The sequence below is a fragment of the Enoplosus armatus genome, unplaced genomic scaffold (assembly GCF_043641665.1).
Source record: "Enoplosus armatus isolate fEnoArm2 unplaced genomic scaffold, fEnoArm2.hap1 Scaffold_103, whole genome shotgun sequence".
Taxonomy (NCBI): domain Eukaryota; kingdom Metazoa; phylum Chordata; class Actinopteri; order Centrarchiformes; family Enoplosidae; genus Enoplosus; species Enoplosus armatus.
This window is the reverse complement of record NW_027261201.1, coordinates 7,501-23,428: the sequence shown is the minus strand read 5'-3', so window position 1 is coordinate 23,428 and position 15,928 is coordinate 7,501. Positions and strand designations below refer to the sequence as shown.

General features: G+C 48.3%; 2 protein-coding genes and 1 non-coding gene across 3 annotated transcripts in view; all 3 read left to right on the top strand.

Annotated features, from left to right (window-relative positions):
- The first annotated feature begins 6 nt into the window (after positions 1–6).
- LOC139307192 (importin subunit beta-1-like) lies at positions 7–8,228 on the top strand. The gene is made up of 13 exons (XM_070931055.1): positions 7–99; positions 449–640; positions 1,214–1,344; positions 1,778–1,925; positions 2,198–2,269; positions 2,388–2,532; positions 2,655–2,737; positions 3,515–3,622; positions 4,884–5,027; positions 5,178–5,283; positions 5,561–5,675; positions 6,094–6,255; positions 6,570–8,228. Coding segments are annotated over exons 1-13 (1,470 nt in total). The 5' UTR covers positions 7–36; the 3' UTR covers positions 6,571–8,228.
- LOC139307195 (small nucleolar RNA SNORA79) lies at positions 5,326–5,467 on the top strand. The gene has a single exon (XR_011599593.1). It is a non-coding gene; the product is annotated as a small nucleolar RNA SNORA79 (small nucleolar RNA).
- Positions 8,229–10,416: 2,188 nt separating the features above from the next.
- The window catches only part of LOC139307194 (suppressor of cytokine signaling 7-like), a 12,254-nt gene continuing 6,742 nt past the window's right edge, over positions 10,417–15,928 (top strand). Inside the window, exons 1-5 of the mRNA XM_070931056.1 lie at positions 10,417–11,715; positions 11,812–12,200; positions 14,081–14,142; positions 15,203–15,307; positions 15,470–15,607. Of these exons, the coding sequence (XP_070787157.1) occupies positions 10,417–11,715; positions 11,812–12,200; positions 14,081–14,142; positions 15,203–15,307; positions 15,470–15,607 (1,993 nt within the window). The remainder of the gene's footprint in view (positions 11,716–11,811; positions 12,201–14,080; positions 14,143–15,202; positions 15,308–15,469; positions 15,608–15,928) is intronic.

Sequence of the window (15,928 nt, the reverse complement as noted above, 5' to 3'; positions counted from 1 at the left end):
AAACACCCCGACTGGCGCTACAGAGACGCCTCGGTCATGGCCTTCGGATCAATCCTGGAAGGACCTGAACTCAACCAGCTCAAACCCCTCGTCATACAGGTCTGTCACTGACGACTGACTGACCGGCAGGGCGGTTACTGACTGACTGACTGGCAGGGCGGTCACTGACTGACTGACCGGCAGGGCGGTCACTGACTGACTGACTGACCAACCAGCAGGGCGGTCACTGACTGACTGAGTGATCGGGCGGTCACTGACTGACTGACTGGCAGGTCGGTCACTGACTGACTGACTGAGTGACTGGCAGGTCGGTCACTGACTGACTGGCTGACTGACTCAAACCCTCGTCATACAGCCTTATAAATGAGGTTCTGTAGAGAATGTAGAACTAGATGGTACTAGATCCTTCTCCCTCATCTTCATGCCCCCCCCCCCCCCCCCCCCGCAGGCTATGCCGACTCTGATCGAGCTGATGAAAGACCCCAGCGTGGTGGTGAGGGACACCACAGCGTGGACAGTAGGAAGAATCTGTGAGCTGCTGCCTGAAGCCGCCATCAACGAGCTCTACCTGGCCCCCCTGCTGCAGTGTCTGATTGAGGGCCTGGGGGCCGAGCCCAGAGTGGCCTCCAATGTCTGCTGGGTGAGCTGTGGGGTCTGACGTGTGAAGGGTTAACTGAATGTAATCAATAAATGAGACCCTCAGTCTTGATGTCCAGTGATCTGGATCAGAAGAGTTTCTGTTTCCTGTAGACAGAAACAAACTGATGTGTGAACAGCAGCAGATCACTAACCTGAAGCCTTTGTAGGAACTCTGGAACCTGGTTTACCTGCTCTTGCTGGTTTGTCAGATGTTTGTCAGATGTTTCTGCTCCACAGTTCATAGAACTGTTTGAGGAAAAAGGCAATAAAACAAAGAAATATGTGCAGTACGTACACACGCAGGTCAAATGCAGAAGCAAAATGAAAGTTGAGGGTAACAGTTCCGATGTTATCAATTGACAGAAAGCACTGAGCTGGGAATTAAATGTCCAGGAACAAACATGAATTTAATGGTTGAAAATGCAGGTTGGGTACCTGAAATGGTCCCTGGGTCCCTGGAAGAGTTCCTGTGGCGGAAACAGACCATTAGTTCCAGAGTTTGGTCCTTCGGGGCTCCTTTAGTTCCTGGAACTATGTGGTAGAAATGTCTTTGTCTCTTGTCTCGTCCCCTCAGGCCTTCTCCTCTCTAGCTGAGGCAGCATATGAAGCCACAGATGCTGCAGAGGACCAGGAGGAACCCAGCACCTACTGTCTGTCTTCGTCCTTTGAAATCATCGTCCAGAAACTCCTGGAGACCACAGACAGGTAGAGAGGGGAGATGGGTGGGCTGATGGGAGACGCTGCTACAGGACAATTAATACAAAGACAAGTCGTCACTTGTTTCAGGGTGTTTGGTTGTTGTTTTGGCTCTAAGATGAGGACCACTGTGACAGTAACACACACACGCAGACAGACAGACAGAGACAGACAGACAGACAGACAGACACATGCAGACAGACGCACACGTGCACACACTCAGAGACAGGCACACACAGAGACACACAGAAGCAGAGACACACGCACAGAGACAGACACACAGAAGCAGAGACACGCGCAAAGACACACTCACACACACACACTCTCTCTCCTGGCATCGGCCCTATGAAGCAGGCTGTCTGCTGTAGACAGTAGATCGATGGACTGAGCGTGGGAGCCTTTAATATGGAAGTGAAGCTTCATCCTGATGTTTCGTCTGCAGACCCGACGGCCACCAGAACAACCTGCGCTCTGCTGCCTACGAGGCTCTGATGGAGATTGTCAAGAACAGCGCCAAGGACTGTTACCCTGCGGTCCAGAAAACCACTCTGGTCATCATGGAGAGACTGCAGCGGGTCCTACAGATGGAGGTGAGGCCCCCGGGGGGGGGGGGGGCACACACGTTTCAGTGGCTTTAGGTTTTCTGTCTTTGCTGCAGTGAACTCGCATTAAATCCAGTCACTTTCTGTTGGTTCATTTCAGCCCAGTTGTAGTCAGCATATTTAAGAACACAAAGAAGAGGAAAATAATGAGAATCGAACAGTTACAGTGCAGTCGGGAGTTTTTCCAAACTTACTTCAATAAATAAGATAAATATTAATAATATTCCTGTGTACTGATGTCACTTCCGGTGTGTCCCCAGTCTCACATCCAGAGCACCTCCGACAGAATCCAGTTCAACGACCTGCAGTCGCTGCTGTGTGCCACTCTACAGGTGAGACGACACACCTGAGCTGTCAATCAAAACACACTCTTTCTTTGGTAAAGTCAAAGGCTTTCATGCTCTTATTGTGACAAGTGTTGCGTACTGTTTCCTGTCTGTGTTGTTGCAGAACGTCCTGCGTAAGGTGCAGCATCAGGATGCCCTACAGATCTCAGACGTGGTGATGGCGTCTCTGCTGAGGATGTTTCAGAGCACCGCCGGCTCCGGAGGAGTTCAGGAGGACGCTCTGATGGCCGTGTCCACGCTGGTCGAAGGTACACACTCTCTCTCTCTCTCTCTCTCTCTCTCTCTCTCTCTCTCTCTCTCTCTCTCTCTCTCTCTCTCTCTCTCATATATAAGGAGAGTGGGGTTGTGTGACTGCTTCTGTGTGTTTCAGTTCTGGGCAGCGACTTCCAGAAATACATGGATGCCTTCAAGCCTTTCCTGGGTATCGGACTGAAGAACTACGCTGAGTATCAGGTACGACTGACTGTCCCTGACAGTTTGGCCCCGCCTCCTCTTCCTGGTGTGGTCATGTGATCTGTATCTGATAATACAATCTGATCCACGGGCTTTAATATTTACACCTCGTATTAATAAGTGTGACATTATCTCTGTTCTGCTGCATCGGGATCAGATCTTAATAAACGTATTAATTGGGGTGTCGGCGGACTCAACGACATGGACTCATTCATTTCTACGTCAGTTTTTATGTAGTTGCAGGAAGAGATGGAGTCAGATGACCTTTTTGGATTTTACTGATCCAGGTCCTGTTTAATGATTAATCACTGATATTAGAAATAGTTGTTGCCAGTAAATGTGATATATAAATGCCACTAAATGGTTTCATCATCACTGCTGTTTGCTTCCATTAACCCCATGCAAGCGCACTTTGGATTACCATAATTACGTCACGGTTTGCACTATCGGAAAAATTCCAATGGTTTCTGAAAGCTGAGACGTTGCGCTTTACAGCCAGGTTTAGGTTTTAAAGGGTTAATATCATCAGAGGGTTACGTTTCTTTATTAATGTCTTCTAAAAGTCTTAAACTTCACTTGAATAAACACGGATCAGTCTCCGAACACTTACAGCCAAATACACAATCTGGGCTGTGACACCTTCATCACTCCGCTGACCTTCCTGCAGCTTCACCTTCGTCGGTTTCATTCATGTCAATATTATAATCAGACAGCTGTGAGTCTGCGTTCAAGAGCTCAGGAGCGCTGGTGATGATGCTGGTGATGATGATGTTGCAGGTGTGCCTGGCGGCGGTGGGTCTGGTGTGCGACCTGTGCAGAGCCCTGATGTCCAACATCCTGCCTTACTGTGACGAGATCATGCAGCTGCTGCTGGAGAACCTGGGGGTGAGGAAGAGGAGGAAGTGCTGTCTCTGTCTTTACTGTCTCCCCTTCATCCTCTCGTCTGTACCTTCACTGTCCTGAACATTCACTCATTGATTGACTTTGTGGTTGACCTGTGATGTACGACAGGCCACGTTAATCTGAGACCTCCACACACCTCCTAGTTCATGGGTCACTAACAGGCGGACCGTGGTCCGAGTCCGGACCCAGACGCCGTCCTATACGGACCTGGACCTATAATCAATAAATTATTAAGGGATTTTAAATTTTGATGGGGCGCTTCCATTTTAACCGGCGCAGCTTTTCTAGTCTTTACGGCGCTGGTTCAACGGATCAGGAAACTCACAGACCAATTGCATACGAGTTACGCCAGCCCACGTGACGCTACTCAGCCAATCAAATCTGTGCATTCCAGGCGATAAACACTGCGACTCTGAATACAGACAGACGAGAGAGGCGAGAGACAGATGATAAGATGAGTGAACGACAGGGAGAGACTGTGAAGATGTGAAACAGTTAACAAAGAAAAAGGGAAACCCAAGCTGCTGCTACACTTTATTTTAGTTTTTCTAAAATTAAGCACTTTATTTTAAGATGCACAATTTTTAAATGCAGCCCTTCTTTTACTTAATGAGAGAAGGACATTATACAGATCTATAGTATTATATATCTGTATAGTTCAATGTTAAGTGACAATAAATATTGTCAATATTTTTGAATTGTACTTTCTTTATTAGATTTGACAGTTGTTGATCACATGCAGACGTTGATACAACTACTAGGCTACTTCAATATATACCACAGTAAATCACAACGCAAGTTAGACATTATGATGTTCCGGACCTTTGCTTGAGGACGTTTTCTCTAACTGGACCTGGAATTTTAGTTGAATACCACTGTCCTTGTTGGGGTAAATATGGGACAGAACAGAGGTTACTGTGGACGTTGGAGAACCTGTATGAACCCAGTTACTGTCACTTCAAACTGTCCTCCACACGTAAATAAAACTGAGACTAAAATACATGAATATCTTTGTCTGAATCTGTAAAGGTTCTGTAGTGTCTCTGTCGACACTCTCAAACTAAGATGAAAGGAAGGTTCTCCACCACCAGGATTCAACAAGACCTTTACAGACGTTCTCTTTTAGAGACCTGACGCTTGATTGATTAATCAAGAAAATACCTCCAGTTTCCGAGCTGCTAGTGTGGCTGTAAACCTGAGTCTTGTCCAGCTGGTCTAACGTGGACTCTGTCTCTGTGTTCAGAACGAGAACGTCCATCGGTCGGTGAAGCCTCAGATCCTCTCGGCGTTCGGTGACATTGCTCTGGCCATCGGAGGAGAGTTTAAGAAATACCTGGACATTGTCCTGGACACCCTGCAGCAGGCCTCACAGGCTCAGGTGGACAAGGTACACGGGGGGGTCATGACTGAGGACAAAAACTTCATCATTTCACAAAGTTGTGTCTGCAGGTCTTTCAGTGTGTGTGTGTGTGTGTGTGTGTGTGTGTGTGTGTGTGTGTGTGTGTGTGTGTGTGTGTGTGTGTGTGTGTGAGTGTAGACGGACTACGACATGGTGGACTACCTGAATGAGTTAAGGGAGGGCTGTCTGGAGGCTTACACCGGGATCATCCAGGGCCTGAAGGGGGACCAGGAAAACGTACACCGTAAGAGCAGCAACAGTCCGATCACATGACCACACAGTCAGGTGACGTCGGTTCCTCCTCCTGTCTGCAGTGAGTCAGGAGGATTTTACGACGTCGCAGATAAATTAGGGTCTTTTTCACCCAGAAAGCTTCCGGCTGAAGCCGAAACTTTAAAGGCTTCCTGGTTTTGCGAGACCCAACAAACAGACGATGACTTTTAAAACTACCGTTTGTTTTAATCTAATGTTTGTTCTCCTCCTCCTCACCTCCTGTCTGCTTTCCTTCACCCCCCCCGTAGCTGATGTGATGTTGGTTCAGCCTCGGGTGGAGTTCATCCTCTCTTTCATCCATCACATAGCTGAGGATGAAGATCACTCTGATGGAGTGGTGGCCAACGCTGCTGGACTCATTGGGTGAGGAGGGGTGGGTTTGGGGGGGGGGGGCTGATGTATCAACCAATCAAAACACAGTAAGGAGTCAAACAGCAGGAAGTGAGTCGCTGAATTTAATCTTTCTAAAAGTGAAATCAAAGCGATTGATCGATGAAGTGAGAAGATGATCAACAGATTTTAGCATCTTCTTAAAATCAAGTGAAACCGAATGAGACGAAACTGTTTCTTTAATAAAGGCCTGATCGATTTCTATTTGATTTCTGGGTAAAATGATTCTCCGACATTTTGTTTCAGCTTCCTGTTTTCTTGAGTCTCAGTTCTTTCACATTAAAAGCCTCAGTAGTGCAGTTTGTTGTTGACATCTGTTTTGTGTGTGTGTGTGTGTGTGTGTGTGTGTGTGTGTGTGTGTGTGTGTGTGTGTGTGTGTGTGTGCGGACAGTGACCTGTGCACGGCGTTTGGTAAAGACGTGATGAAGCTGGTGGAGGTTCGTCCACTCATCAATGATCTGCTGACGGAGGGTCGACGCTCCAAAACCATCAAGACCAAGACGCTGGCCACCTGGGCCACCAAGGAGCTCCGCAAGCTCAAGAGCCAGGCCTGGTCAGATCTCTCTCACTCACTCTCTCACTCACTCACTCACTCACTCACTCACAGGTTTAACATGAAGGTGTTAGACTGGAGTTACACCTCCACGAGTCTGTGGGACTGGACTGGAGGGATGAACACGTGTTAGATTTACAACCTTTCTTTCACTTCCTGCTTTGTTGACTCACTTTGTTTTGGTCTGTGAAGAGAAAGGATGCTCCTCGTTAGTATTATTTTTTATTATTAATATTAATTTTGTAAAGGTTTGTGTGAGCGTGGACCTGTTTCCTGTCCGTGGTCCTCCTGCTGACTGCGTCTTCTTCTTTCAGATTCTTGCTGGTTGGAGAATAGAGAGAGATTTGAGAGAGATCGACATCAGTGAACAATGAGGACAAACTGCCCCACTGGAATTAACTCTTCTGTCTTTGTCGGGAGCGTCCGGTCGAAGCAGAAGTGAAGTGAGATGAAGTGAGATGAAGTGAGATGAAGTGAGATGAAGTGAGATGAAGTGAGATGAAGTGAGATGAGTGTGTGTGAGTGTGTGAGAGAGACGTGAGTGAGTGCAAGATGATGACATCACACCACCTTCAGTTCCAGCAGGCTACGACCCCCCCCCCCCACCCACCCACAAACCTCCCCCCCTCCTCCTGGACGACCTGTGGACTGGACTCTGACTCCCCCTCCTCCCATCCCTAAATCAAAACAAACAAACTCGCCTTTGAGCCCTCCCCCCTTCCTCCCACAATCCACCTCTCTCGCTGTAGCCGGGCTCTCCTACGACATCGCGATGACGTCACCGAGCCGCCGCCCCTGGACCCGGGGGAGGGGGGGGAGGCGGGGAAATATAAAAATAAAAGACTTTTGTGGAATCTAAGATAAAAAATCGAGCGGACTTTGTGGACTTCTGTGGAAAACTTCAGATTTTTGTTGCTCTTATTTTTCTTCTTCTTCTTCTTCTTCTTCCGAGCACTAAAACAGCGAAGGAGACCTGACGGACACGAACACCTCCACCTGTCGGTGTTCGACGCTCTTATCCAAACAGTAGCACTAAATTCCTACAAAGTAAAAGTAAAACTCGACGAGGAATCCTCAGAGGAGCGAGTGCCAAATGGAAATAGTTGATCGGAAAGTAAAACGGGCGAAGCTGAAAGAGCTCGGCCTGAAGAGTTGTGAGCTGCTGGTGAAGCGTTTCAGTTTTTATTTCCCCGCTGCACTTGGTTTGGGAAAGGGTCACTCACCATTTTTGCTTGTTTAAAAAAAAAAAAAATTCAGAGAATTGAAGACGTTTGTATAAGGTTATATTTTTCCATTGCTATGATGAAAATAAAGTTTAAAAAAAAAACAATAAAATGATATGAAACATTCCCCAAGCAGTTCTGGTGATTTCGGTCTTTTTTTTTCTCGTCTGTCGGACTCCTGGACTGATGAAATGTTTTGGACTCTGCTGATTGGAAGCTGAACTTTGGCTCTTGAGTTCGGTGGCCGTCTCCCACTGACGGTTTGTTTACGCAACGCCACAAAGAACCACCATTTTTGTTTTGTTTTTTTAACCCACTTGGCCTGTGCGGTAACAGCAGCTCAGCTCTTCGCTGACGGGGAGTTTTGTTGGGACTTTGAGTTTGTAGTTGGTGTGAAAATCACGACTGAGCTGCGAGCGCTCAGTGCCGTCTGCCTGCCTCGCTTCACTTTCTGTCACTAACGATAATCATCAGACAGAATGACTTCCTTCAGCAAAACACGAGTGAAAGGTCTTTCTCATCAGGAAATAAAGTTCACAAATGATTTTCTTTGATTTGAAAGTGAAGTGTTTCCAGCCTCGGAGGGCTTTTATTTTGTAGAGGTGCGGCAGCCGTAGGGAGGACGTACTTCCTGTTGACATGATGAACCTGGCAACAAGATTATTACTGAATTGTGAATCATTTAAAGCCAATCTGCTTTTTATTTCATATTCAACTTTAGTGAACTAATAAAGTCTATATTGTACTGACCGTGCTGCTGCTGCTTCTTCTGACGACACAGAACAGAAAGACACCTGAGAGACTAAACTGTTCCTGTCTGAACGAAGTCTCTCAGCCGTCTTCAGGTGTTTTGCTGATCATCTTCTCATACGAACGTGATGGAGAGTCAGTTATTTTATTTGATGAGTCGTTGCAGCTGTTAAGAGGTTGATGCTCTAAATGTCTTTAGCCAGATGACAAAGAAAAGGCAGGTTGCCAGTTTTATTTTTATTAATGTTTACATGTTGCATATTCTTGAATAGGAAGTTGTAAGCTCTGGAACACTTCAGGAAGTGCACCTTGATTTCTTTCTTTTTGTTGGGCAAAAGACAAATGACTGAAAAATTTAAAACATTACAAAAGAATTCAATGCAATACAAAAACTGTTTTTAAAGGAATTAAAATAAAATACAAATCTCAAAAACAAATTATAGAAAATGAAACTAAAGTGAAATTTTAAATAAAATAGGAAAGAAAAGTGAAAAGGCTCAGAGAGGAAGTGGAAGTTAGATCTAATGTAGTCATGCGGCGTCTCTATAACTCTACTCTGTTTATACATGTTCAGGGGTGACGACCAGCGGCGGGAGTGTACTTTGAGGTACTAGAGTATTTCCATTTTCTGCACTTTTTACTTCAGTACATTTATGTTTGTGCAGATAAACAGATTTAAGACCAAAACTTTTACTAAAATACTTTTTGTTTGAGGAATATAAACATGATTTATCCTCATTTGTTAGAAGTTTATCGGACCATGTTAATCTGTCCTCTCATCAGCCAATCAGAGCAGAGTATTATAAATGTGTCGTAGATGAGCCTCCCCCTGGTGGCCGCAGGTGGAACTACAACACCTGTACTCTGTTTTAAGGATTTATTTGTTACTTTCCAACAGTCGTTTTTATTATTGAAATGTTCAAAATACTACGGAAACCCATAAGGGACATTTCTAGTGTATAGGAAACTATCTGGTGTGTTTACTCCATAAACTTGCATCTTTGCTTATGTCCTGTTTACAACTCTATAAAAATACAAAAAACATTAAAATGTAAATTATAAAAATCAGAAATTATAATAATTTAAGTACCAACGATAGTTTTGAGAAAATGCATGAGTACCATTTTAAATAATAATAGGAAGTTGAACGGCATCACAAATTAAATGGGGTCCCAACCTGAGGGTCGGGACCCACTGAGGGTCACCACAAGAGACCAGGATGGTCCTTTTCTTCTTCTTCTGTTTTATTTACAGGCAGCGGTGGAAAGTTAATGTTGTTAAAGCTGGCCTCAGGTCAGTATTTAACTCAAAAAACAAACAGTAGAAAAAACTTCAGAGGATTGTTGTCATGGTGACGAGCATCCTGGAGAGAGTACTGCACTTAAAGGTACTTTTACTTTACTCGAGTAGGTCTTCATCAAAGCAACAAACTAAAAATGTAAAACGTTACAACTAATACACCTAACACATTTTCAAAGAATAAAAACAACTAATCATGAAATAAAATGATAAAATACTAAACTCACAAATAAGTATAAAATAAAAAACAACCCAAAATATAACATAAAAATATAAATAAACAATGAATGAAGAAAGTTTTATTTGTTGGTCAGCGAAAATATTTCGTTTAATCTCATAATGTTCATAGTATTACACACACACACACACACGGAGGAGGTAGAGAGACCTCCGGTAGTGACGGAGGCTCTCCGGTACCGGGAAGTGTTCAGTGGATGGAGGTTCCGGTTTCGGGGTCCCCCTGTTAAAGCGTGCCGAGCCTCCGTTTATCAATCAGCACTGATCGATTATTGATGCCGCCGCTGCGCAGAAGCGCAGCCGCCCCGCGCGCCCCCCCATCATCACCACATCCGTGTTGTCTCACCGGAGGATGAGTCGGTAGGAGGCTAACAGCTAGCTAACGTTACCGAGCGGCAGCGCCGGGCGGGTTTCTCATGTCTTTTCTTGTTTTGACGTCGTTCAGCAGCGATCAGCGGAGCCGTTACCGCCTCGAACCGGTCCGGACTTTAAATGGCTGTCGGTCGGGGTTCTGTCGGGCGGCCCGGTTATCTTAGCGGGGAGGATGCAGCTAGCCGCCGTTAGCTCCGCCGCTGTTTATTTATATCGGTGTTATGTAAGAGCGGAGCCCGTTTAGCCGAGCGAGCTAACGTTAGCCTGTTAGCCTGTCATGATGAATGACGCGCAACAAGAAATGTCTCCGGATTTCGTCCTGATGCGTCTCGTGTCCGCGGCGGAGTACGACCGGCTGGACGAGCCCGAGGACCTGATGTCCGGAGGCGGCGGGTTCGGGCCCGTTAAATCCGTACTGGGTCACCACGGCGGCGGCATCAGCGGCGGGTTTGATCTGGACCCTAGCGGCCCCTCGGCAGGCCTCGGCTCGGCCTCCCCGCACTACAGCTCACCGCTTCCCGGAAAAGGCGAGCTGGACGGCGGGTTGGTGTTGACGCAGGCCCCGCCGGGCTCCGAGGCGCCGCTGTCCCCTCCGCCGCCGGAGGACTTTGCCGTAGCGGCCCAGCGGTTTGTGGACTTCCCGGTGCAGCACGGCTCGGGGGGGCACGGCTCGAGGGCGCAGCTGATGGTTTTTCAGAACCTGTTGCGGTCCGGAGACCGGATCCTGGAGTGCGGACTGGAGCAGCCGCCCCCAGGGTTCCTCCAGGAGGAAGCAGAGAAACAAAGACAGCAGCTGGATCCTGGATCAGGTACCGGTTCTGGTAACACAACAGCCGGCCCTGGGCCTGGAGGCGGGAAGGACCAGAACTCACACTGCATCCCCTCTGCAGAGGAAAATCTGCAGCCACAGCAGCCACAGCTCCTCCAGTGGCACCCGGTTGTCAGACTGTCCAAGGGGTCTGACGGATCCCAAACCCCCCAGCAGGGCGTCCCTGCTCTGGACTCTGAGTCCGGGTCAGTCCTGTGCCATCGACACCGCCTGCTGACAGACCGACTGTCTAAATGGCCCCCGGGCCTGCTGGACCAAGCCCTGCGTCTGGGCTTGCTGGAGCCCAGGAAGAACTGCTCCGCCGGGGGTGAGGACCCGGTCTGGGCTCTGGCCCGGAGGTTGGGCCAGCTGGGTGAGGGGAGGGAGGGAGGCGGAGGATGTGGGGGGGGGGAGTTGGTGCTCCCGCTGCCTCGATGCTCTTGTCACAGTGTGCTGGCCTCAGGGACGGGGGGCATGGGGCCAGGCGAGGACCCGAGTGAGACCAGCGACGCCCTGCTGGTTCTGGAAGGTCTGGGGTCTGAAGAGGTGGGAAGGCTGGGGGAGGGAGGGGACATAAGGGACACTGAAAAAGGGGAGAGGGTGGTGGGAGCCGGTGGGACACCTGGGGGTGCGGGGCCTGTGTTCTCCAGTGGGACTCTGAGTGGTCTGATGCGGCAGGTCCACAGACTGGCAGAGGAGGCAGGGGTCTGCACCGATCAGACCTGCCGTTCATCGTTGGCTGTCCTTGGTGCTGCGGTGTCCCTCCCCCCCATCAACAGCACCACCACTCCCTACCTGTACCCCCCTGTCCACCCGCAGGCCCTTCAGGCTGCAGCAGCCCTTAGCGGCCTCCAAGTCTCCGCTGACCCTCTCCTGTCCTCCAGCCCTGACCCGAGCCCCCGGCCCCAGCATCAGCACCAGTCCCGATCTCAGCCCCAGAGCCGCGCAACCACCCCCAAACTGGGCGTGGCCTTGGGTGGGGTGGGGCGGTGTGCCTCTCCCCTGGTTGTCCTAGAGGGGGAGGTGGGAGGAGGAGGAGGAGGGAGGGAGGGGGAGAAGACACCACGGGGGAAGTCGAGGAAAGGGGGGTCCCTGAAGGTCCGGCTCAGCAAGCTGTTCAGAACCAAGAGCTCCAGCGGAGGGTCGGGGGGGCTGCTGGACAAGAGGCCCTCGCTGGCATCGTCCACCTCGTCCGGGGGGAGTCTCCTGGACGTGTGGGGGTCCACCTGCAGCAACACGGAGCAGGACAGCAGCAGGTACAAGACTGGGGAGCTGATCTATTGATGGTTAATATTTGATTAATTGATCGATTGATGCTTTAGAGTCTCCAGGATGCGGATCACCATGACGACAGTCCTCTGAAGTTTGTTTTAGATCAGAGAGTTAAGTACTGACCTGAGACCAGCTTTAGCAACAACAGAGGAGTGGACAAAATAACAGGAACACCTTAAAGGACTTCAGGCCGCGACAAACTTCATAAACATTAGCTGACAATCACAGAAACAAGCTCATTAATTACAAATCATGAACTCTGGAACTGAACAGCAGATATTTGATAATGATAAATAGTCAAGTAGAATTGATTATCAATCAACTGAAAAGTAATAGAATGATTTAAGCACTTGTCAAACTGAGTCTCTGTTGGTTAAATATTAACCAGCTGACATATGAAGCTAAAGATGTGGTGCTAAAAGGTGTTCCTGTTATTTAGATCACCCCTCTTACAGTTTGTAAAGCTGGTCTCAGGTCAGCATTTAACACTGATCTAAAAATAAAACAGCAGAACAAACTTCAGAGGACTCCTGGAGAACTTTTTGTAACTGTTGTCATGACGATGAGCATCCTCGCTGCTCAGACGCTGTTCTGATGAAACCGAGCTGGTAACCATGGCAACAGTGTTTAGATTTTATTAAAGTGATGTAGAAGTGTGGGTGTGTGTGTGTGTGTGTGTGTGTGGGGGGGGGGGGGGGGGGTCTGACAGGTGAGACTATGATGTCATAAGCAATTAAAAGAAAAAAATAATCTGACAACATTCATATGCACATATTACGAATACTGACGGGAGTCCGTTTGTACCTGATCATGATGTGGATCAACACTGTGACAGCTGACTGTTAGATTTACAGAGGGTGGACAGAATAACAGAAACACCTGACAGTCAGTCAGCTGTTTTGTCTTGTTGTGGTTGAAGTTTTATCTGAATCATGTGGTGGAGCAACACCACGAGTTTCTGCAGCCATTAAAATGTCATTTGTCCCGCCCACCAAGTGCAAAGACAGTAATAGGAGGCAGGGAGGTGTCAGTCAAGCTCAACGTGTCATCACCATCATGTTTCATGGTAGTCGATATTCTCACTGAGTCTGTTTTGTGTTGGACTTTAATCCACAAAGTGTGTCATCAACACACCGTCATGGTTCAACTCTCCGTGTGATTGGTTAGAAACAGCTCTGTTCCTGTTTGGGTGACGAAAAGTGATCAGCACACGGTGAGTGTGTGTTTATATGGTCACAAATCAGTATACTGCAGAGGTCAGAGGACTGAGGTAAGAGGGCTGAGAGCTTAGGTCGGAGGTCAGAGAGCTGAGGACGGAGGTAAGAGGGCTGAGAGCTGAGGACGGAGGTCAGAGCGCTGAGGTCGGAGGACGGAGGTAAGAGGGCTGAGAGCTTAGGTCGGAGGTCAGAGCGCTGAGGTCGGAGGTCAGAGAGCTGAGGACGGAGGTAAGAGGGCTGAGAGCTGAGGACGGAGGTCAGAGCGCTGAGGTCGGAGGACGGAGGTAAGAGGGCTGAGAGCTTAGGTCGGAGGTCAGAGCGCTGAGGTCGGAGGTCAGAGCGCTGAGGTCGGAGGTCAGAGAGCTCAGGACTGCACTACAGAGCAGTACTTGAGGTTAGCGAGGTAACTTCAGGGTTACGATGGTGGTTCACTTCTTCACTTCATCACTACACAACCTGCCCCGGAGTATGAATGATTGGTGTGTTAATATCACTAATTTATTATTTATTTATTTATTATTGTTATTAAAGGACTTTGACTCTGGTCTGAATCTCAGTAACAGATGCTCTGATTAGTCCAGATGCAGGAGGCAACGGGTGATGATGACGACGAAGACTCTCTAATGATCCTGTGTTTGTCTCATCAGGCTCCAGGTGTCCAGACCTCACAGTGCCTTCTCTCCGGTGCCCTTCACTCCTGCTTTCACTGGTAAGAACACACCTGTGTGTGTGTGTGTGTGTGTGTGTGTGTGAGACCAGGTGAGGTGACTTTGTGTGACCGGTTGTCTCTCAGCAGCAACTCTCTGACCTGCTGCAGCTTCATGTTTATGTTCAGTTTATTTAAAACTGTTAAATCCACCTTGAAGGTTCAGTTTTTCTCATGTGGAAGACTCCAGACTCTGAACCCTGAGTTGCTCCTGATGGAGGCCAGCACCTTGCATGGCAGCTGGGTCGCCATCAGTGTGAAGTACTGGGCGGATGGATACACTGTGCTGTGAAGAAGTAGTTCCATCCTGTAAACTCTAAAACCATAAACTGTCAGATTAAAGAAACAAGATCCAACATCAGTCAGGAAGTGTTTCCTTCCACCTGCTTTATTCATTACCTGAGAGGAAGCAGCAGACATTCAAAATAAAAGTCTAAACAGGTGAACAAAGTGTTTCCTGTGTAAAAGTTGTTTAAACAGACTGAATAAATGAAGCTGAGACTGAAAGTGAAGAGCTGGAAACAGCGATGAGGAGGCTGTAAACTTCATCACAACACAGATGTCATGTTTCCATCATGTTCTCCACATGGTTCTCCACATGGTTCTCCACATGGTCCTCCACATGGTTCTCCATCGTCTGAGCTTCCACTGGAGCTCTTTAATGATGTCATATCTATTTTCAGGAGTTTCTAGAAGTTCAGTTGAACTTTGAGCTCCATTTGGATGAAACTTCCATCAGACTGCAGTAGCAGTACTACAGTACTGAATACACTACAGTACTGTAGTACTGTTGTGTATTCAGATGGACTCTAAAGGTCTTTAAAGGTTCATCACTGCACCATGTTATCTGTTGACACGGCGACCGCAGGTAAACAGCAGAAATACACTAATCACATGACAGAGAATCTACCTGGAGTGGCTGTGTCTTCTTCTGGACTTCTTATAAAAACCACGTTTCTTCTTCTGTGTTTTCAGATCTTCTTCTTCTGCTGTTCAACTGAACCCTAACATTTTCACCTCTCTGCTCCAACACCTGTCTGTCTGGCTGTCTGTGTGTCTCCAGGTGAGACGGTGTCTCTGGTTGATGTGGATATTTCTCGGAGAGGGGGGAACTCTCTTCACCCCCCAACTCCTCCTCCCCCGCCCAGACGGAGCCTCAGTCTGCTCGGTACTTTTCTTCTTCTTCTTCTTCTTCTTCTTTTTCTTCTTCCTCTTCTTCTTCTTCTGTGTGTTGTCACTTCCTGTTAGTGTCTGTCCTCCTGTCTCACAACCCTCCTGCAGGTCTCTCAGGTGAAACATTCACGTCTTTGTGTCTCTTGTTGGTCTCCAGATGATTTTGGGGGTCCTCCTCAGCAGCAGGGTCCGTTCATGGAGCGCAGTGTGGGGGCGTCCATGCAGTCTCTCCCCCCCCGACCGCTGGTCCTGCCCCCCTCCCTCAACACCATCCAACACAGCCTGAGCCTCAATGGTGACACACACACCACTGACTATGCAGATACACTTGACAACATGTTTTGAAGACGAAGCTAAAAAAAGAAAATACATGATATATACAGTCTGTCAGTCTGTCTGCGCGTGGCCTGTCTGCGTGTGGCCTGTCTGCCTGTCTGCGTGTGGCCTGTCTGCATGTGGCCTGTCTGCATGTGGCCTGTCTGCATGTGGCCTGTCTGCGTGTGGCCTGTCTGCTTGTCGCCTGTCTGCGCGTGGCCTGTCTGCGCGTGGCCTGTCTGCGCGTGGCCTGTCTGCTTGTCGCCTGTCTGCGCGTGGCCTGTCTGCGCGTGGCCTGTCT